Source organism: Leucoraja erinacea, chromosome 11, assembly GCF_028641065.1.
Source record: "Leucoraja erinacea ecotype New England chromosome 11, Leri_hhj_1, whole genome shotgun sequence".
In the NCBI taxonomy this organism is placed as follows: domain Eukaryota; kingdom Metazoa; phylum Chordata; class Chondrichthyes; order Rajiformes; family Rajidae; genus Leucoraja; species Leucoraja erinaceus.
Genome location: NC_073387.1, coordinates 21,819,803 through 21,843,090, shown reverse-complemented (window position 1 = coordinate 21,843,090; position 23,288 = coordinate 21,819,803). Strand labels below are relative to the sequence as shown.

General features: G+C 41.9%; 2 protein-coding genes across 2 annotated transcripts in view; both read left to right on the top strand.

Annotated features, from left to right (window-relative positions):
- The first annotated feature begins 1,291 nt into the window (after positions 1-1,291).
- On the top strand, positions 1,292-7,679 carry LOC129701525 (protocadherin gamma-C5-like). Its single transcript, XM_055642774.1, has one exon. The coding sequence runs from the start codon at positions 1,439-1,441 to the stop codon at positions 3,824-3,826; it is 2,388 nt and encodes a 795-aa protein (XP_055498749.1). The 5' UTR covers positions 1,292-1,438; the 3' UTR covers positions 3,827-7,679.
- A 5,844-nt stretch (positions 7,680-13,523) lies between these two features.
- The window catches only part of LOC129701366 (uncharacterized), a 27,420-nt gene continuing 17,655 nt past the window's right edge, over positions 13,524-23,288 (top strand). Inside the window, 3 exon segments of the mRNA XM_055642501.1 lie at positions 13,524-15,008; positions 15,010-16,086; positions 19,732-22,140. Of these exon segments, the coding sequence (XP_055498476.1) occupies positions 13,698-15,008; positions 15,010-16,086; positions 19,732-22,140 (4,797 nt within the window). The 5' untranslated portion in view covers positions 13,524-13,697.

Genomic DNA, 23,288 nt, shown 5'->3' with positions numbered 1-23,288 from the left:
ATCCAGTGTCATCTATAAATTCACAGATGACATAATTGTTGGCGGCCGAAATACGGATGGTGATGCGTCAGCGTACTGGAGAGAGATAAGGCATCTGCTTAAGTGGTGCCAGAACAAAACTTCTCACTCAGTTTCAACAACACCAAGGAACTAATCGTTGAGTTCAGATAAGGGAATCAGGAAGAACATATGTAATTTTTAATTGGTGGTCGGCGGGGGATATAGTTAGTATCTTGAAATTTAAGAGCGTTCACATTTCAGATGACCTGCCCTGAACCCAGCGCATAGAATAATAGGAAGGCGCACCGGTACCTCTACTGCTTGCGAAATTTTCAAAACATTCAACATATCAACACATTCTCTAACAAACATGCCCGGGTTTGCTATGGAAGGTATCTTGACTGATTGCAACTTCACGTGGAATGGCAATTATAACACACGTGATTCAAGAGGCTGCAGAGAGACATGAAATGAGCGGGCTCCATCAGGGGCACAAATCTGCCCACCATCGAAAGCATCCACATGAGGCACTGCCTCATAAAGGAGGAATTTCTCGTCGAGGGTCCCCTCCTATCTCTTCTCGCTGCCACCATCATGCAAGAGGTACTGAGGTCATGAGGTGCCACGCCATCAGTTTCTGGAATTGTCACTTTCCCCACAAAGGGGGAGCAAGGGTTGAAGAAGGGCGTCGACCCGAGACGTCATCTATTCCTTTTGTACAGAGATGTGGCATGACGCGCTGAGTTACCTCAGTATTGTGTATCTACTTTCCTACATACACAGTTCTTGAACAAACTTGGTCAACACTAATCCTCCCTCGAGAACGGAATATCACGGACGACCTCCCGCAGAACCAAAGACTTGTTTGTGTTGATCATGAACGATTGTCATGTGCACAGTTATTTTCTGCCGAATTTCTGTTTATCTTACATATAATCTGTGTCTAATCATATTATTGTGATATTGTCGGTATCTTTGATTCCGTGATGCTGCTGCAAGTAAAATGACCATTACATCTGTACCTCTGTGTACTTGTGCAAATGACAATAAATTCGACTTATTTTGAAGATGGACCTTGCAAAATAAATTGAATGGCCAATTTGTGAAAAAAGACGCATTCGGATTGTTCACTATTAAATATTCACAAGCACAGTCTAGCTTTAAGAAATGTCATGTAGCTATTGAAAGAGGCTGGTTGTGTCGCTGTTAACCAATCAGAATCGCAAACGCAAAGCTAGATCCATTGACCCTCCCACATCCCAGAAATAAAGACGAGAAGCGACGAGAACAACTAGCAGTGCGGTTTCAGATTACAGAAACTGAGAAGGATAAACGTCACCCATTTATGCAATTAGCATTGCTGGAATTATTTGATGGTAAGGCCTGTCGGAGGTATACTCGATGAGAAGCTCGGGTTTGGAAAATAATTCAACGCGGAATGATGGCGAATTCAGCGCTCGACAACGCCATTGCATTCAATAGGTTCGCTTTGATAATTCTGGTTTGTACAACCGGATTGATTTTCGGACAAATTCGGTATTCTATCCCCGAAGAAATGAAGATAGGGTCTTTTGTTGGAAATATCGCTGAAGATTTGAGACTAAATGTACCGCAAATGTCGACTCGGAAATTGCGACTAACATCCGATGATGGCGGACAGTACATGGAGGTTAATTTAGAGAATGGGATTTTGTCTGTTCGTGAAAGAATCGACAGGGAGCGGCTTTGTGGACAAACAGCTGTGTGCATTCTACCTTTTGAAATAATACTGGAGAACCCTTTGGTGGTGTTTCGCGGGGTAGTGGAAATTATTGATATAAATGACAATTCCCCAACGTTCCGAGACACTAGCTTTGTCTTACAAATGTCCGAAGCGATTGCACCCGGTGTACGTTTTCCCCTCGAGAGCGCGGAAGATCCCGATATTGGTATGAATACTATCGCTGCTTACACAATCAGTTTTAATGAATATTTTACTCTTAAAGCGCAGAGAACTCCGTCCGGCGTTATAAATGTTGAGTTACAGTTAGAAAAAGCACTGGACAGAGAACTGCAGGCAGCCTTTCAGTGGGTCCTGACGGCGAATGATGGTGGGACACCTGCAAGATCTGGCACAACGCAGATTCGTATTACCGTGGTGGACTTTAACGATAATCCACCAGTTTTTCATCGCGAAATTTACAAGGCCAGTTTAAGAGAAGACGCACCCCAAGGTACATTGGTACTGCAAGTCAAAGCAAGTGATTTGGACGAAGGTCTGAATGCTGAGCTAACCTATAATTTCAGCAGCTTAGTTCCACCAAAAGTTCTCAAATTGTTCAGTTTGGACCCCCACACCGGGGCCATTCGCGTTGAAGGCGGGGTAGATTACGAAGAAGCAAACATTTATTCGCTGACTGTCCAATCAGTGGACCACGGATCACCTTCAATGACGGGTCGCACCACAGTACTGATTGAGTTAATTGATGTAAACGACAATGCACCCGAAATAAAAGTGACATCTGCTCCGAGCAATGTTCCAGAAAATGCTCATCCAGGAACTTTGGTAACTTTGATCAATGTCATTGATCGAGATTCTGGAGAAAATGGACAGTTTCAATGTGACATTCCTAAGTACTGTCCCTTCAGACTTCGAACATCAACTAAAAATCATTATGAGTTGATTACCAGTGAGCCGCTGGACCGTGAAGCCGTTGCTGAGTATAATATACAATTTGTAGCTCGGGACTTTGGGTCGCCTTCACTGTCAACAAATAAAACCATCCAGATTGCAATATCTGATGTAAACGATAACGCCCCGCGGTTTGGTGAATTGTCATACAACTTGTATGTTATGGAGAATAACGATCCAGGTACGTCTATTTTTGCAGTAACTGCAACAGATCCTGATCGGAACCAGAATTCCTATGTTTCTTACTCTTTTCTCGAGGGGCTTATCCAGAATATTCCAGTGTCCAGTTACCTCAGCATTAACTCGATGAACGGCACGATTTACGCGCTGCGTTCCTTTGACTATGAGAAACTCAAGAACTTCCAGATCCATGTACTCGCCCGTGACGCTGGTGTACCTTCGCTAAGCAGCAGCGCCACGGTGAATGTGATCATCTTGGATCAAAATGACAACGCGCCGCTAATTGTCTCACCTTCCGAACTGAGTGGATCAGCAGCAGTGGAGACTGTGCCCCGGTCAGCTGGCCAAGGGTACTTGGTCACCAAGATAATAGCAACTGATGCAGATTCCGGTCAGAACGCACGGCTCTTTTATCAGATGGTGAAATCTACTGATCCAACACTGTTCAACGTTGGACAAAATACCGGTGAAATCAGAACGGCGCGCATTATTTTTCAGACCGATACTATTGCACAAACTATTTTATTCTTGGTTAGAGATAATGGGCTGCCAAGCCTATCCAGTACGGCTACAGTGCACATTACAGTCTTGGAGAACATCACGGAAAACCTTTCTGAAAGTGATAACTTGTTGAGCAGTTCAAATCATTTCACCGACTTGAATCTTTATTTAATAATCGTTTTCACTTGCACTTCCGCTCTTTTTCTTGCGATTATCATTCTGTTAATTGCCATTAAATGTAAACAGACCATGAGTGCTTCCCAGGAATATAATTCAAGGCGTTTTTGTTACAATAGTGGGGATCCTCGTGATACTTTTACTCGAAGATCTGCAATGGAGGAAACTTTACGGTATCCCGGGACTGGCCGGTTAGTCCGCGTGCCGGAAGCGAACCACTACTCGGTTTGCCTGTCTCCTGAATCAGCGAAAAGCGATTTTCTCTTTTTGAAGCCATGCAGCGCTCCCACGTCTTAGGCGCAATGATGAATTGCAAGGATTTGATAATATTGCGATTGGCGTTTCAGCGATTTTTTTTTTAGATTATTGAGATGGATCACTTTGAGCGGTTTCATAGAGTCAAACAGCATCCAAACAGTTATTCCGGCTAAACTCGTCCATGACGCCCCAAATGCCCCCCTAACAGATAATCCCTTAGGTCGCGTTTGACCTATGTCCCACTGAACCTTTCCTATCAATGCATGTATCTTGTATCTTAGTGTATTTTAGATGTTATTAAGATACCTGTCTCAATTGTCTCTTCTGGAAGGTCGATCTGTAAACCGATCACGCTCTGCGCGAAAACAAATGTCCCTCAGAACCGTAATAAACCTTTACTTAAAATGCTGTGCAATTCAACTGGTCAGGGAACGTCTCATCAGAATATGGATAGGTGACGTTTCGGGTCAGGATTCTTCCGAAACTTCACCTCTCCATTTTACCGGATTCTACCGGATAAGCTGAGTTACTCCAGCATTGTGTAACTACATTTGGAATATAATAGCATCTGCGTTTCTTTGTAATTACATTCCTAATACAACATTCTCCTCTCAACGTAAACTCATGTCCTTTGCTTCTTGATTGCCTTTCGCTGGGTAAATGACCGTGCGCACTCACGCTATCTATTCCCCTCATAATTGTATGCAACTCTATAAGATTAGCTCTCAGCCTTCTGGCTCCGAGTTTTCCCAATCTCTCCCTAGAACGTAAGCACTCGAGTCCTGGCAGCATCCTCCTAAATGTTCTCTACACTCATTTCAGGTCACTAACATCCTTCTTATGGCCGGGTATTCAAAGCTGAACACAATACTCCAAATGTGTCCGTCACCGACGTCTTATGCAACTCTAGCATAACGCCCCAAAGTTTCTACTGAATAGTGTAGGTGATCGAAGCCAATGTACCAAAAGCCTTCTGTACATGTGACCCACTTTAGGGAACCATGTACCGGTCTTTCTAGACCCATCTGCTACATAAATGTAGCAGATGGGTCCAGAATCATGCTACATGTAGCGTATAAATTAGCCAGAAAAAGCAGCCTACCAGACGACTGAGAGAAATTCAGTCCAGCAGAGGAGGACAAAGGGCTTGCTTAGGAAAGGGAAAATAGATTATGAAATAAAACTGTCAGGGAACATAAAAACTGACTGCAAACACTTGTATAGATATGTGAAGAGAAAAAGATTAGTTAAAACAAATGTAGGTCACTTGCAGTCAGAAACAGGTGAATTGATCATAGGGAACAAGGACATGGCAGACCAATTGAATAACTACTTTGGTTCTGTCTTCACTAAGGAAGACATAAATAATCTGCCGGAAATAGCAGGGGACCGGGGGTCAAATGAGATGGAGGAACTGAGTGAAATCCAGGTTAGCCGGGATGTTAGGTAAATTGAATGGATTAAAGGCCGATAAATCCCCAGGGCCAGATAGGCTGCATCCCAGAGTACTTAAGGAAGTAGCCACAGAAATAGTGGATGGATTAGTGATAATTTTTCAAAACTCTTTAGATTCTGGAGTAGTTCCTGTGGATTGGAGGGTAGCTAATGTAACCCCACGTTTTAAAAAGGGAGGGAGAGGGAAAACGGGGAATTACAGACCAGTTAGTCTAACGTCGGTAGTGGGGTAACTGCTATAATCAGTTATTAAAGATGGGATTGCAGCACATTTGGAAAGTGGTGAAATCTTTGGACAAAGTCAGCATAGATATATGAAAGGTAAATCATGTCTGACGAATTTTATAGCATTTTTCGAGGATGTAACTAGTAGAGTGGATAAGGGAGAACCAGTGGATGTGTTATATCTGGACTTCCAGAAGGCTTTCGACAAGGTCCCACATAAGAGATTAGTATACAAACTTAAAGCATACGGTATTGGGGGTTCAGTATTGATGTGGATAGAGAACTGGGTGGCAGACAGGAAGCAAAGAGTATGAGTAAACGGGTCCTTTTCAGAATGGCAGACAGTGACTAGTGGGGTACCGCAAGGCTCAGTGCTGGGACCCCAGCTATTTAAAATATATATTAATGATCTGGATGAGGGAATTGAATGCAACATCTCCAAGTTTGCGGATAACACGAAGCTGGGGGGCAGTGTTAGCTGTGAGGAGGAAGCTAGGAGGCTGCAAGGTGACTTGGATAGGCTGGGTGAGTGGGAAAATGCATGGCAGATGCAGTATAATATGGATAAATGTGAGGTTATCCACTTTGGTGGCAAAAACAGGAAAGTATATTATCTGAATGGTGGTCGATTAGGAAAGGGGGAGATGCAACGAGACCTGGGTGTCATGGTACACCAGTCATTGAAAGTATGCATACAGGTGCGGCAGGCAGTAAAGAAAGCAAATGGTATGTTAGCATTCATAGCAAAAGGATTTGATTATAGGAGCAGGGAGGTTCTACTGTAGTTGTACAGGGTCTTGGTGAGACCACACCTGGAGTATTGCGTACAGTTTTGGTCTCCTAATCTGAGGAAAGACATTCTTGCCATAGAGGTAGTACAGAGAAGGTTCACCAGACTGATTCCTGGGATGTCAGGACTTTCATATGAAGAAAGACTGGATAGACTTGGTTTGTACTCGCTAGAATTTAGGAGATTGAGAGGGGATCTTATAGAAACTTACATAATTCTTAAGGGGTTGGACAGCCTAGATGCAGGAAGATTGTTTCCGATGTTGGGGAAGTCCAGAACAATGCGTCACAGTTTAACGATAAGGGGAAAATCTTTTAGGACCGAAATGAAGAAAACATTTTTCACACAGAGATTGGTGAATCTCTGGAATTCTCTGCCACAGAAGGTAGTTGAGGCCAGTTCGTTGGCTATATTTAAGAGGTAGTTAGATGTGGCCCTTGTGGCTAAAGGGATCAGGGGGTATGGAGAGAAGGCAGGTAAAGAATACTGCGTTGGATGATCAGCCATGATCATATTGAATTGCGGTGCAGGCTCGAAGGGCCGAATGGCCTACTCCTGCACCTATTTTCTATGTTTCTATGTTTCTATAACACTTCCCAGGACAGCGTCAGACATTAAATCGGTCGTGTCCTGCTCTGACTTCACAAAATGAAACACCTCGCACTTATCTGCATTAGATTGCATTTGCCATACTGCAGCTCATTTGCTCAGTTGATGAGGAACCTGCTGTAATTTTTGATAACTAGCTTTACTATCTACGTTGCCACCTACTTCACTATCATCTGCATACGTAGTAATTAAGCTGAGAAATGACATTCCACAACAAACCTTGCCTTCCTTTCATGAAGCCAATTCTCTATCCAGTCAGCATGATCTATAGAATCCGATGCGTTCTAACCACCCAAAACAGCTTACCATACGGACCCATATCAAGCATATATTTAAGTAAATATGTTCTGTCTCTGTGTTTATTTTTGTTTTCTGCAATGCACGGGCGATATTTTGTGTATCAGTAACACAATGTACAGTAGAATTCGAAATAATGTTTGTTTACGTGGAATGTATGCAAACCACTAGTTTCTGACTTTCCAACTCAAATGTTTGATATTGGGCCAACTATCCAAATAAATGTAGTACATGAATCTTGTTGTAGTACTTCAACGTTTAGCATCACAAGACAAAGCATTCTGAGAATTCATATTCAGTTGAACAGTGTATGTATTGTTGTTTCGCAGTTCGTCCGAAATTGGTGAGATAAACCAGTAAAGTGACAGCATAAATGGTATCGTTTTCGACTGAAGTGTAACGAAATAAATAGTTATTAGGTTACCGGTTATTCTGTTCCTTGGTATTACGAATGCTTGTTATCACATGTTAGATATAACGTCATAACTCGAATGAGATCGCTCGAAGCAGTACATCCTACATTGTATGAATGGTGTCTCAAGTATCAACGGGATGCATCTTAGGTTTTATATCTCATTAGTCCATCACCAAGGTAACTTTTAAAGTAGATCTTCTACTATTTACAAAATTCGTACAAATTAATTCGGCTACTTTGCTTATGTCATTGTATTTAGATTGGGCTGCTGTTCTGACAGTTTTATAGTATTTCCTCGGTTTTACGCATGTAATCCACAAGCGGAATGAAATAACTGCATTGGAATTTTGCTAGGAAAATGAATTAAAGTGAACGGCAGCCTATTTCGGTAGGAAAGTACTTTCGCGACGCGGAACCAGACTTCTGCGCCATGTTCCAGTACCCTATACTGCTGCACGATCGGCCGCTTCATCGCCTTGACGGCAGTGAATAACAATATTTTATTCAATGCTGCAATTTAAGAAGACATTTGTGGGACAAAAGAAGCTCCAATGATCTGGACGCACCGCGGGAACCCGGCACTGTACATTCAAGCACATAATGCGAGGTGTGTTAAAGGTATATTTCATCCAATAAGATAGATCCGAGGAAGTGACTAATCAGCACCAACTGTCGGCGTGTACAATATTACAGGATGATTTATGTCTTGGTGCGCCGTCAAGGCCTGAAAATTCAAGATAGTTGATATTATTTTACGCTATTTTGCACCGGATTTAAATATCTGGAGGAAATGGATTTTGATAGCCTGAAAAGCCTGACGCCAACGCCATTTATATTTTCATTGCTTCTGGGTGCAACTTGCGAAGTACCGTTTTCCCATCACACGGTTATCGGATGCTACTATCGTTCCAAAATGTTCGTGCGCCTGATTCGCTTCAAATTATGAATTATTTTGGTCCCATCGTACATCATATATACATACTTGTGAAATTCGTAATTATAAGTAGATCTTGACGCTAAACTGCCAATAATGAATTCCAATGTCTAATGTTGCGATGGAAATTGAATAATTGTGTCATGATTATATTTTACGGTTACACACTGTTAAACATTTGCGACAAGGGTCTTATTTTCGAGGTCAGCTGTTGCAAGTGAAAATGAATTGCTAATTTAAGAAAGACAAAGGTTGTGTATTTGCACACGATTAAGTATTTCACGAGGGCAGTATAACTTTCATTATTGTCGAAGTTGTTGTTGAAAATGCCAGTTAAGTCACTGTGTACCAGTGAGAATCGCAAATATAACGTCGTAGTAAAAAGATCAACAACTAATGAAACCACAAATTTAACGCGTTTAGATGATATAGCAAGATAACAAGAAGACGCCTAAAACATTCTATAATTATTATGCTTTGAAGAGCGTCGTGGGCGGCACGACAGCAAAGTATTTACATTTCAGGTTTTTTTAATGTATATTTTTAATTACCAATTTTAATTTATACTTGCATCTAACTTGAGGAGACATAAACGTTGGGAGATTATACGTTCAGAATTGTATTGATATCCATTCCGTTGCTTTTATTGTCGAAAATCTACTTAGAATTATGTTGCTGGCGTTCAGAATATGACCATCATCAACGTTGTGTTGTGTTACAACAGGAGTATAACTTTCATTGGGAATTATTAATACAATCAAAATGATATATGCCTATGTCTTTAGTCTGAATGTTTGCTTGCAGGATGCTATATTGCGTTGACGATTCTTCAAAGGTAAATATTTACCATGTCATCCGCTCAAGTTAATATCATTTGGTTCGAACACATCTCAGAAAATTGACTGAAATAGTAATATTAAAAAGACTATGATTGATAGTTGCACACTGTTCAATGTTCACGAGGGCAGTCCCGCTTTAAGAAATCTAGATTCAGCTATTGAAAATTACTGACTATGTCGCTGTTTACCAATCAGGACCTGAAACGAAGAGATGGATCCATTGACCCTCCCACATTTCCGAAAGGAAGACCAGAATCGACGAGAAACGCAAGCAATACGCGTTTGGCTTGTGCTCTCAAGATGAGAAGGATAAACGTCGTGCCCTTAAGTTTTTATAAAGTGGATACATCGTTGCAACTATTTGTTGGTAACCCTTAATCAGCGGTTTATTGGAACAGAAGCCCGGGTTTCGGAAAATAATTCAATCCGGAAAATGACGAATCCAGCGATAGACAACGACATTGCGTTCAGTAGGGTTGCTTTCACAATTCTCCGGTGTATAACGGGATTGATTCTCGAGCGTATTCGGTATTCTATTCCCGTGGAAATGAACATAGGATCGTTTGTTGGGAATATCGAGGAACAGTTGAGACTGAATGTACCGCAATTGTCGGCTCGCAAATTTCGTCTAACCTCTGATGATGGCGGACAGTATCTGAAGATTAGTGTGGAGAATGGGGTTTTTGGCTGACGTGAAAAAATCGACAGGGAGCATCTTTGTGGAAAAGCAACTGTATGTAATATACATTTTGAACTCATTTTGGAAAACCCTTTGGTAGTTTGTCGCGTGGTAGTGGAAAATCTTGGCGTAAATGACAATTCCTCCATGTTCCGGGGCTCCAGATTTGTCTTACAAATGGCCGAAGCGGTTTCACCTGGTGTACGACGCTTTCCTTTCGAGAGCGCGGATAACCGCGATATTGGAATAATTACTGTCGCATCTTACACAATCAGCTCCACTGAATATTTTAGGGTGACAGTGCAGAACACTTAGCATGGTGGTGTTAATGTCGAGCTACAATTAGAGAAACCATTGGACAGAGAGCGGCAATCAGCCATTCAGCTTGTTCTGACGGCGAATGACGAAGAACTCCCGCGAGATGCGGCACAACTCAAATTCTCATTACTGTAGTGGATGTAAACGACAATCTACATGTATTCTCGGAGACCATTTATAAGGGCAGCTTCTGAGAAACCCACCCAAGGTACCTTGGTGCTGAAAGTCAAAGCAAGTGACTTGAATGCCGAGTAAACGTTTTCTTTCAGCAGCTTCCTTCCACCAAGAGTTCTCAAATTGTTCCGTTTGGATAGCAACATCGGGGAGATTCGTGTTGACGCAGGGATAGATTACGAAAAAGCAAACAGTTATTCTCTGAACGTTCATGCTGTGTCAAATATAGCGCTATGGATGATGTACAGTGTTGAGCAAGGTCATTGATGAAAAGGAAAATGCATCCGACATCAAATTGACTTCGGTCATGACCGCAGTTCTCGAAAATGCTCCACAGGGAACTTTGTAACTTTAATCAATGGTATTGATCGCGATTCTGCAGAAAACGGACAGTTTCAATGTGACATTCCGAAAAATACACCCTTTAGTCTTCGAACATCACCGACAAATCATTATGAGTTGATTACCAATGAACCACTGGACCGTGAAGCTCTCGCTGAGTATGAAATAAATGCTAGGGAGTTTGGGTCGATTTCGCTGTCCAGAAATAAACCCATCATGATTACAATAGCTGATGTAAACGATAACGCCCCGCAGTTTGCTGAATTATTTTACAGCAGATATGTGATGGAGAATACCGCTCCGTGTGCCTCTATTTTCACAGTAACAGCAACGGATCCTGAATTGAACCAAAATGTCCATGTTTCATGCTCATTTCAGGAGGGACTTATCCAGGACTTTCCAGTGTCCAGCTACCTCAGCATTAAGTAAATGAACGGCACCGTTTACGCGCTGCATTCCTTTGACTATGAGAAACTGTAAAATTTCCAGATCCATGTACAAGCCCATGATGCCGGGTGTTACACGAGCATTTTCGTGAATAGTCTGTGACGCATAGCGCTGTGGCTATAGTGCTATGTTTAAAGTCCATAGCGCTATGTTTAAAACCCACAGCGCTGTGGCCGGTAGTGCTATATTTAAACCCCATAGCGCTGTAGCCATTAGCGGTTTATTTAAAGCCCATAGCGCTGCAGCCGACAGCTCTTTATTTAAATGTCCACGCGTTATACGGACAACGCTCTGTTTAAACCTTTACGTGCCAAACAGGCAGCGCTGTATTACCTTTACGTGCCAAGTCTGTAGCGCTGTGTGTATTATAATGTGCGCCGTCTGTGCTGCTGTGCATTGCCTTACGCGCCAGTCTGCGGCTGATAGCGCTTTGTTTCCAAAGGGCGGCGGGTGTTGGATTGACATAACTCACACACAGTGATGAGGATCCACACTTGTATTAGCAATTCAGCATAGGTTACTTCATTTTAATACAGCTCAAGACTGAGAGAAAGGGAAAAAAAGGTGGGCGTGCAAGCAAGACGTGCACATGTGCAATATAAACCATTCCCATTCTTCGCCACCGGAGTCGGTGATATACTTGGTGGCAGAGATTGAAATGGAATTACCGGTGACAATTATTGTGAACTACAGACCCGATTTAATATGTTTCGACAGCAAGGTAATTCGAGGATTCGAATTGCGAACAGAAAGCAGTCTTCTCCACCGTAATCTTATACTGTATAGTGTTGCACCGTCGCTCGCTTCATCTTCGGGTCGCAATACCCTCGTTATTGATTACCGTCGTTATAGATTACTGTAATTCAATAAGACATTTGTGAGACAAAATAAGCTACAATGTTCTACGCGGACCACGGGAATCCGGCAGTATGCATGTCAAGCACATAATGCGAGGCGTGTCCAATGAAATAGTCATCCAGTATGATGGACCAGTGGAAGAGACTAAATTGGTATCAACCGCCAGATGACACAACAGTACCTGACTACAAGGCATCGCATAGGAGGATTTCTGTACTGCTACGCCGAAAAGACGTACCGCTTTCCCACTACATGGCCAGCGGATTCTGTTGTGCTTCCAAAAGTATCGTGCGCCTGATTCTCCTCAATTGATTAAGTGTTTTGGTCCAATTGTACATCATATATATTTGTGGCGAGGTTCCTCTTTTTACGTAGATGTTGACGCTAAACTGACAACCATGAGTTTCAAAGTGATTTTGCGATGAAAATTGAATAGTGTCATGAATATATTTTACAGTTATACACTGTTAAACATTTGCGAGAACGGTCTCGCTTTCGAGCGCAGCTGTTGCAAATTAAAATTAATTGTTAATTTTAGAAATATCAGGTTTTGTATTTATACCCTATTAACTATTTCACGAGGGCACTGTTGCTTTAAGTATTGTCGACCTTGTTGTTGAAAAGACGTTACATAGTAAAAAGGTCAACACCCAAGGCAACGGCTAATTTTACGCGTTTCGATGATAGTCACATAAGTCGAACATTCTATAATTATAATGCCGTGAATAGCCTCGTGGGTCTCACGCTAACATCGCAACACATTCCAAGTTCCTTTGATGTGACTTTTGATTACCAAGTTTAATGTATATTTCTTGCATCCAACGTGAGGATACATAAAATGTTGGGAGTTGTTATATTCATAGGATTCCTTATATCAATTCGGTTACTATCAATTGCCTAATATCTACATGTGTTCAAATTCTGATCATCTGCAACATGATTTTATTGAGTGTGTTTCAGCAGGGGTATAACCTTCATTGGAAATTATTAATTAAATCACAATTATATAGACCCAAGCCTTTAGTCTGAATGATTGTTTGCAGTGGATGAAATATCCTTATCCCATATTACGTTGGAGACTCCTCGAGGACAATATTTGTGTTATGTCATCCTCTCAAGTTGGTATCATAAGGTTAGAACGCACAACTTTTGTTAGTAGATTGAATCGCCAATTTAGCTACGAATAGGAATTTAGGTTGCACACTTTTAAATGTTCACGAGAGCAGTCTAGCTTTAAGAAATTTACATGCAGTTATTGAAAAGGACTGGCTGTGTCGCTGTTTACCAATCAGAACGTGAAACACAGAGATGGATCCATTGACCCTCCCACATCCCACACAGAAAAATCATAATCGAGGAGAAAAGCAAGCAGTACGCGTTTAGATCGTGAATCCAAGATGAGAAGGTTAAACGTTGTGCGTTTAAGCTTTTAAAAGGTACATACATTGTTGAATTGTTTGCTGGTAAATCGCACTGAGCAGTTTATTGAAGCTGCCGCCCGGGTTTGGAAAATAATTGAACGCGGAAAATGGCGAATCCGGCGTTCGACAACGCCATTGCGTTCAGTCGGGTTGCCTTCATGATTCTGGGGTACGTAACGGGATTGATTCTTGGGCAGATTCGGTACTCCATTCCGGAGGAAATGAAAATAGGGTCGTTTATTGGGAATATCGCCGAAGATTTGAGACTGAATTTCCCGCAATTGTCGGCTCGTGAATTGCGTCTAACCTCCGATGATGGCGAACAATATCTGAACGTTAACGTGGAGAATGGGATTTTGTCTGTTCGTGAACAAATCGACAGGGAGCATATTTGTGGAGAAGCAACCGTGTGTAATATACCTTTTGAAATCATACTGGAAAACCCTGTGGTGGTGTATCGCGGGGTTGTGGAAATTGTTGACGTGAATGACAATTCCCCCACGTTTCGGAACACCAGCTTTGTCTTACAAATATCCGAGGCGATGACGCCTGGTTTACGCATCCGCCTCGAAAATGCCCAGGATCCCGATATTGGTATAAATACCGTGGCTGCTTACACAATCAGTTCCAATGAATACTTTAGCCTAAATGCGCAGAAAACTGAGTATGGTGTTGTAAATGCAGAGCTACAGTTAGAGAAACCATTGGACAGAGAGCTGCAGTCAGCCTTTCAGCTTGTTCTCACTGCGAACGACGGCGGAAACCCTCAGCGATCCGGCACAACTCAAATTCTCATCACTGTGGTGGACGTGAACGACAATCCACCTGTATTCTATCATCAAATTTATAAAGCTAGATTGAGAGAAGACGCACCCCAAGGTACCTTGGTGGTGAAAGTCAAAGCAAGTGACTTGGATGAAGGATTAAATGCTGAGCTAACCTATTCTTTCAGCAGCCTAGTTTCACCGAGATTTCTCCGATTGTTCAGTTTGAACCCTTACACCGGGGAGATTCGTGTTGAAGGAGAGTTAGATTATGAACAAGCAAACAGCTATTCTCTGAATATTCAAGCTGAGGATCACGGATCACCTGCAGTTATTGGGCACTCCAAGGTCTTACTCGAGGTAATTGATATAAACGACAATGCACCAGAGATAAAAGTGAAATCATTTAAGAATAAAATTCCGGAAAATGTTCCACCGGGAACGATGATAACATTGATTAACGTCATTGATCGCGACTCTGGTGAAAACGGACAGTTTCTATGTGATATTCCGAAAAATACACCTTTTAGTCTTCGAACGTCATCGAAAAATCATTACGAGTTGATTACCAGTGAGCCGCTGGACCGTGAAGCTGTCTCTGAGTATAACATAAATATTGTAGCTCGGGACTTTGGGTTGCCTTCACTGTCAAGAAATAAATAAAACCATCCAGATTGCAATATCTGATGTAAACGACAATGCCCCACGGTTTAGTGACTTATCCTACAACGCATATGTTATGGAGAATAACGCTCCGGGTACCTCTACTTTCGCAGTAACTGCAACAGATCCAGATTTGTACCAGAATTCTTATGTTACGTACACCTTTCAGGAGGACCTAATCCAGAAGTTACCAGTGTCCAGTTACCTCAGCATTAACTCAATTAACGGCACAATTTACGCGTTGCGTTCCTTTGATTATGAGAAACTCAAGAGCTTCCAGATCCATGTACAAGCCCGTGACGCCGGGGCGCCTCCGCTAAGCAGCAGCGCCACGGTGAATGTGATCATCCTGGATCAAAATGACAACGCGCCGGTAATTGTTTCACCTTCAGAAAAGAGTAGATCAGCAGCAACGGAGATCGTGCCCCACTCAGCGGGTCAAGGGCACTTGGTCACCAAGATAATGGCAACGGATGCAGATACTGGTCAGAATGCACGGCTCTTTTATCAGATAGTGAAATCTACCGATCCCACTTTGTTCACGGTTGGGCAAAATTCCGGTGAAATTAGAACAGCGCGCAGTATTTCTCAGTCGGATGCTATTACACAAACGCTGTTAATCTTGGTTAAAGACAATGGGCAGCCAACTCTCTCCAGCACAACAACAATGCACATTACTGTTTTGGAGAACATCACTGAAAACGTTTCTGAAAATGATCAGTTATTGAGAAGCTCAGTTAATTTCTCCGACTTAAATATGTATTTGATCATCATGTTCGGTTGCACTTCCGCTCTCTTTCTAATGATTATCATTATGCTCATTGGCATTAAATGCAAGCAGAGCATGAGTATCACCCGGGAATATAATTCAAGACGTTTTTGTTACAATGGCGGGAGTTCTCGCGACACCGTTACTCGAAGATCTGAAATGGAAGAAACGTTACGGTATCCTGGGACTAGCCGGATGGTCCGCGTGCCGGAAGCCAACCATTACTCAGTTTGTTTGTCTCCTGAATCAGCGAAGAGCGGTTTTCTCTTTTTAAAGCCATGCAGCGCTCCGATAGCTCAGGCTCATTGATAAATTGCAAAGATCCTGTTACATCGCGATTGGCTTTTTGCCCAGCTTCCTTTGTTTTCGAAATGCATTAATGTGGGTCTCATCGACCGGTGTCACAGAGTCATAGAGCACGGAAGCAAGCTCTTTGGGCAAACTTACCCATGCCACCCAAACACCGCATTAAAATAATTCAATTTGCTCGTGTTTGGGTGATATCGCCCTAAACCTTTCCTATCCATGTACCCATCTAAGTGTGTTTTAAATGATGTTTAGGTATATGCCTCAAATACCACTTCCATATATCTAACACCTTCGGAATGGAAAAAAAAAACTCTCAAGTTCCTTAAAAACTTTTTCCCTCCCATCAAACCGAGGCTTCGGTTTAGCTTGTTTCATTGTTGTTATCTGGGTAAAGTTCTCTGTGCATTCACGCTACATATCCCCCTCATAATTGTATGCATGTCTGCGAGATCAACATTTCACCTCCTAACTCCAAGGAATACATTCCTAGTTTCCCAAACCTTTCCCTATCACTTAAGCCTTCACCGCTAGCTGCATCCTCATAATTGTTCTTTACATTCTCTCCAGATTATTGACATCCTTCCCATGGCACGGGGACCAAAACTGAACACAATGCTGCAAAGGTAGCCACATAGAAGTCTTGTGCAACTGTATCATAACGTCACAACTAATCTATTCAATACACTGGGTAATGAAGGGAAAGCGACCTAAAACTTTCTTTGCGTGTACTGGCACTTTCAAAGAATCATATACGTGTATTCTTAGATCCATTAGCTTTACATCAGGACCAGGACCGTATCAGTCACCGTGTACATCCTGCCATAGTTTGACTTTACAAATGCAAACCTTACACTTCTCTGCATTACATTGCATTAGCCAATCTTCATATGTAGTAAATATGTCTTGTGTAATCTCATCCAAATCGTCGATATAAATCACAAAACCAATGAGCCCAGCAAAATCACTGATGAACACCGATCCCTGTGGCCCCCGGTCTGAGAAACAACATTCCACAGTCACCCTCCCCTCCCTTCCATGAAATCAATTTTCTCTCGAGTCAGCTAGCTCTCATTGGACCCCATGCGATCTAACCTTCGAGAGCGGTTTACCATGCGGAACCTTATCAAATATATAATTAGGTAAATATGTTCTTTCGCTGCGTTTGTTTTTGTTTTCTGCGATAGATGGCGTGAATTGTTGTGTATCGATAATAAAACCCGCTGTAACTAGAAATTGAACTGATATTTGTTTATGTTGATGCGATGCTTACTATTAGTTTCTGAACTTCCAACTCAAATCTTAATTTTGCGTCAATTTGCAAATTAATTGTGCATTACTGGTCATATACTTCAATGGAAGTATATGACCAGTGCAATGGAAGTAGTGCATTATATGATCTAGCTTAACCAATTACGCAGCAGGATTATACACTCGGATTCAGATTTGATGTTTTGTTTTTTACTGGAAATGTGAAATCCATGGATTCGTACATCGATTGAATATAGTCCAAAAATTATAAATATGATACTTCTTAGGTTTTAGCTCGCATTACTGAATCACCATGGTACACACTTCTGAATCTTTTTATGTAGATCTTCCACTCGGGAGCATATTCGTGCATACAACTTCAACTTCTCAGCTTGTGCCATTGTACTTCCATTGGAATGCTGTTCTCACAGTTTTGCAGCATTCGGTCATTTTTACGCACGTGGTCCACATGCGAAATAAACCATCTGAATTAGAATTATTCTGTGAAAATTAATGAATGTGAACTAGAGCCGCTATTGAATAATTTTGGGTGCCAACACTTTCGCATGTTAGAATTACGAAGAGAAACCTGCCTTCTCCTCCATCATCCCATAGTGTTACACGGTCGCCCGCTTCCTAGTTTTGACAGCAATTAGTTTTACCTTTGAGACGACATTTGTGCAACAAAATAAGTTACATTGCACTGGACACACAGGCGAACTCGGCACTGCACAGTCAACCACGTAATGTGAGGTGTGTCAAATAAAATGTTCATCCAGGAAGAAATATTCGAGGATGTGCCCAATCAGTATCAACCGTCAGAGTGCACAAAAGTACTGAACTGCAAGGCATAGCAGAAGTATTTCTGCACTGTCAAGCCGCGGAATTTGAAGTTCGGCGTTATTATTTTATACTTTTTCGCGTGATGCTTGATATGAGTGTTCTGGAAGAAATTTGTATCAGTGGCCCGAAATATCTGACACGCCAACTGCGTGTATCTTCTTTTGGAAGTTCATTTCTTCTTTCACTTATGTTGGAAGGAATGTGAAAAGTACCTCTTTAAGGTTCCACGGTTATGGAATTCTACTGTGGTCCCAAAACGTTCATTTGCCCAATTCTCTTAAATTGATTAAATATTTTGTTCCACATCATAGATATGTTTGTCTAGAACTGCGTAATTTTAGGTCGATCTTGATGCTAATCTTACAATCATGAGGTTTGAAAAAGGATGTTGCGAAATAAATTGAATAGTTGTGTCATGCCAATGGTTTGTAGTTATAAACTGTTAAATATTTGTTAGAACGTCTAACTATCGAGGGCAGGCGTTGCAAAGGTAAATGAATTGTTAACTTAAGAAATACTAGGTTTTGTATTTGTGCACGATTAAATATTTAACAGGAGTAGTCTAGCTTTATCCACAGTCGAAGTAGTTATGTAAAAGAACAGTTATGCCACAGTGTACCAATGAGAATATCAAATAGAACGATGAATCCATTTGTCCTGCCACTGCGCATATAAAAAGTTAAGGGAACGGCGCGTTTAGATGATCGAGTCAGTGTACAAGTATATATTTAAAACATCCTTGATTACAGTACTCGAGAGATTTGTGAGAGTCATGATAGTAATATAATTCTGTTCAGTTTTCTAGATGGATTTTTTTAATAGCCAAGTTTAATTTATATTGATTGCATCCAATGTGAAGACACTTAATATATTGAGATATCGTACGTTCATTTGGCACATTACCTAACATCAACTTCGACCTGTTGACAGCTGCTGTAAGTCTGAAAGTGGTCATCATTCACTTGATTTATTTTGCTTGTGATGCAGCAGTAGTATAAATTTCATTGAAAATTATTAATAAAAACAAAATGCTATATGCCCAAGCCGTTTGTATGTCAGGTTGCTTGCATTGGATGAAATATTCTTAATCCCATATTACGCCGAAGGCGCATCGGCACCAAATGGTATTATTTTAGCTACATTATCCTCTAAAGTTGGTATCATTAGTTTTGAGGGCTTAACTTGCAAAATAGATAGAAAAGCTAATTTATCAGGGACTACAATTTCTGGTTGTACACTCTGAAATCTTCGCGAGCACAGTCCAGCTTTAAGAAATGCAGATGCAGTTATTAAAAGGGACTGGCTGTGTCGCTGTTTACCAATCAGAATCTGAAACGCAGAGATGGATCCATTGACCCTCCCACATTCGAGCAAGAAAGAGCAGAATCGACGTGAGAAGCGAGCAGTGCGGGTTCAGCTTGTGGACTCCTGGTGTGAGCAGGATAATCGTCGCGGTTTTATGTATTCAGACAGTATACACACTGGTGAAGTAATTCGGTGGTGAGATCCGTTCTTCAGTTTATTTGAGCAGACGCCCGGGTTTAGAACAGAATTCATCGCGGAATAATGGCGAATCTGGCGCTCGGCAGCGCCATTACGTTCAGTAGGTTTGCTTTCTTTATTTTGGGATGTACCACTGGTCTTAATTTCGGACAAATTCGCTATTCTATTCCAGAGGAAATGAAGATAGGTGCTTTTGTTGGGAAAATCGCTGAAGATTTGAGATTGAATATATTGCAATTGTCGGCTCGTAAATTGCGACTAACCTCCGATGATGGCGGACATTATCTGAAGGTTAATTTGGAGAACGGGATTTTGTCTGTTCGTGAAAGAATCGACAGGGAGCTTCTTTGTGACCAAAAACCTGTGTGCACTATACCTTTTCAACTAATACTGGAAGCACCTATGGTGGTGTATCGTGGGGAAGTGGAGATTCTTGATGTAAATGACAATCCCCCCACATTCCAGGATAGCAGCATTGCCTTGCAGATATCCGAAGCGATTGCACCTGGTGCGTGCTTTCCCCTCAAGAGCGCTAATGATCCAGATATTGGACTAAATACTGTCGTTTCTTACACGATCAGTTCCAACGAATATTTTATTCTAAAATCGCAGAGAATTGCTCCCGGTGTGGTAAATGCCGAGTTACAGTTAGATAAACCATTGGACAGGGAGCTGCAGGTAGACTTGCATCTAGTACTGACGGCGATTGATGGCGGGACACCTGAGAGATCTGGCACAACTCAGATTCTCATTACTGTAGGGGACGTGAACGATAACCCACCAGTATTTCAGCATGAAATTAACAAGGTCAGCGTAAGAGAAAACGCACCCCAAGGTACCGTGGTACTGAAAATCAGAGCAAGTGATTTGGACGAAGGTTTGAATGCTGAATTAACATATTCTTTCAGCAACGTTGCTTCAGCAAGAGATCTCAAATCGTTTCGTTTGGATCCTTATACAGGGGAGATTAGGGTTCATGGAGGAATAGATTTTGAAGAATCAAACAGTTATTCTCTGAATTTGCAAGCTGTGGACCACGGATCACCTGCAATCAGCGGGCACGCTCAAGTCTTGATCGATATAATTGATGAAAACGACAATGCACCCGAGATAAAAGTGACACCTGTTGTGAGGAATGTCCCAGAAAATGCTCCACCGGGAACTTTAGTAACTTTGATCAATGTTATTGATCGCGACTCTGGAGAAAACGGCCAATTTCAATGTAACATCGCGACAAATCTTCCCTTTAGACTTCGAACGTCATCGAAAAATCATTATGAGTTGATAACAAGTGAACCGTTGGATCGTGAAGCTGTCGCTGAGTATAAAGTACGTTTTATTGCTCAGGATTTTGGGTCGCCTTCTCTATCAAGAAATAAAACCATCCAGATTACAATATCTGATGTAAACGACAACGCCCCGCGTTTTGCTGAACTATCCTACAACTTATACGTGATGGAGAATAACGCTCCGGGTGCTTCTATTTTCGCAATAACTGCAACGGATCCAGATCTGGACCAGAATTCTTATGTTTCATACTCCTTGCAGGACGATATTATACTGGACTTGCCTGTGTCCACTTACCTCAGCATTAACTCAATTAACGGCACCATTTACGGGCTGCGCTCTTTTGACTATGAAAAACGTAAAAACTTCCAGATCCGTGTACAAGCCCGTGACGCCGGGATGCCTCCATTAAGCAGCAGCGCCACGGTGAATGTGATCATTCTGGATCAAAATGACAACCCTCCGGTAATTGCTTCTGAACAGAGTGGATCAGCAGTAGCGGAGATCGTGCCCCAGTCAGCTGGCCAAGGGTACCTGGTCACCAAGATAATGGCAACCGATGCAGATTCTGGTCAGAACGCTCGGCTCTTTTATCAGATGGTGAAATCGACTACTCCCAATTTGTTCAATGTTGGGCGAAACTCCGGTGAAATCAGAATTGCGCGCAATATGTTGCAGTCCGACACCATTGCTCAAACGCTCGTTATCTTGGTTAAAGATAACGGGCAGCCAAGCCTATCAAGCACGGCTACAATTTACATTACAGTTTTGGAGAACATCACTGAAAATGTGTTTGGAAGTGACAGCTTATTAAGAAGATCAGATCAGTTCACTGACTTAAATATGTATTTAATTATTATTTTCGGTTGTACTACCGCTCTCTTTCTAGTAATGATCATTCTGCTCATTGTCATTAAATGTAAACAGAACATGAGTATCCCCCAAGAATATAATTCAAGACGCTTTTGTTACAACCGTGGAGAATCGCACGATACATTTCACAGAACCCCTGTCATGGATGAAACGTTGCGCTATCCTACGACTGGTCGAGTGGTCCGCGTGCCTGAGGCGAACACTTATTCGGTTTGTCTGTCTCCAGAGTCGGCCAAGAGCGATTTTCTCTTTATGAAGCCCTACAGCAGTCCCACGTCTCAGGCCCAATGCTAATTTACAACGGCATGGTAACACCATAAAAATACCTATTGGCGAACTTTTCTTTATTATAGATATCCATATATGTGGATCGTTACGTGAGATGGCTTTTAGTGGAACGTTGATACTCTGCGAGATTTGTTGTTTTGGTCTCTGTAATAGATGGGCTGAATCTTTAGATGTCAAAAAAAATAAAATCACCCGTAATTGAAAGCCGCTTGCCTGAAATTACCATGCGTTCATGTTTAGTGGAAGTGGACCAAAAGGCCATGAATCTCTTGCGAAAGCCTGGGTTTCTGGTTGATTCCAAAGGGGAAGTGGAACATAGATCCAGTTAGGGTACTTCAAGAATTAACTTTACACGGAGCTGCATATTGGTAGTCTATGATCCACCCAAAGTCAGGGACAGTATAACAATAAAATAGAAGAAATACATCATAGCAAAGATGAGCGGGTAGCAACAGGATTGGGTAGTGTTTAAAGATCAACACAAGGTAACTAAAAATGTTATACGAGGAGAAATGATGAAGTACGAAGGTATGCTAACCAAGAATATTAAGAAGGATAGTAAAACATTCTTTACACATGATGTATTGTATGTGAAGAGGAAAAAATCAGTTAAGACTGAAGTTGGACCCTTGAAGACTGAGAAAGGTGAATTTATTTTGGGGAACAAGGAAATGGCAGAAGAGTTGAACAGGTACTTTGTATCCGTCTTCACTAAGGAGGACACAGACAACCTTCCTGATGTACTAGTGGCCAGAGGATCTGGGGTGGCGGAGGAACAGAAGGAAATCCACATTACACAGGGCATGGTATCGGGTAGACTGATGGGACTGAAGGCCGATACATCCCCAGGGCCTGATGGTCTGCATCCCAGGGTACTTACGGAAGTGGCTCTAGAAATCGTGGGCGCATTGATGTTCTTTTTCCAATGATCTATAGATTCAGGATCAGTTCCTGTGGATTGGAGGGTAGCTAATATTATCCCACTTTTTAAGAAATGCGGGAGAGAGAAAACAGGGAATTAGAAACCAGATAGTCTGATATCAGTGGTGCGGAAGATGCTGGTCAATCATAAAAGATAGCAGTAACAGGATTGGTCTTAGTCAGCATGGATTTACAAAGGCGAAATCATGCTAGACTAATCTTCTGGAATT

Excerpts from the sequence above, each read along its gene's own strand:
- LOC129701525 (XM_055642774.1), top strand. The coding sequence starts at position 1,439 with ATGATGGCGAATTCAGCGCTCGACAACGCCATTGCATTCAATAGGTTC.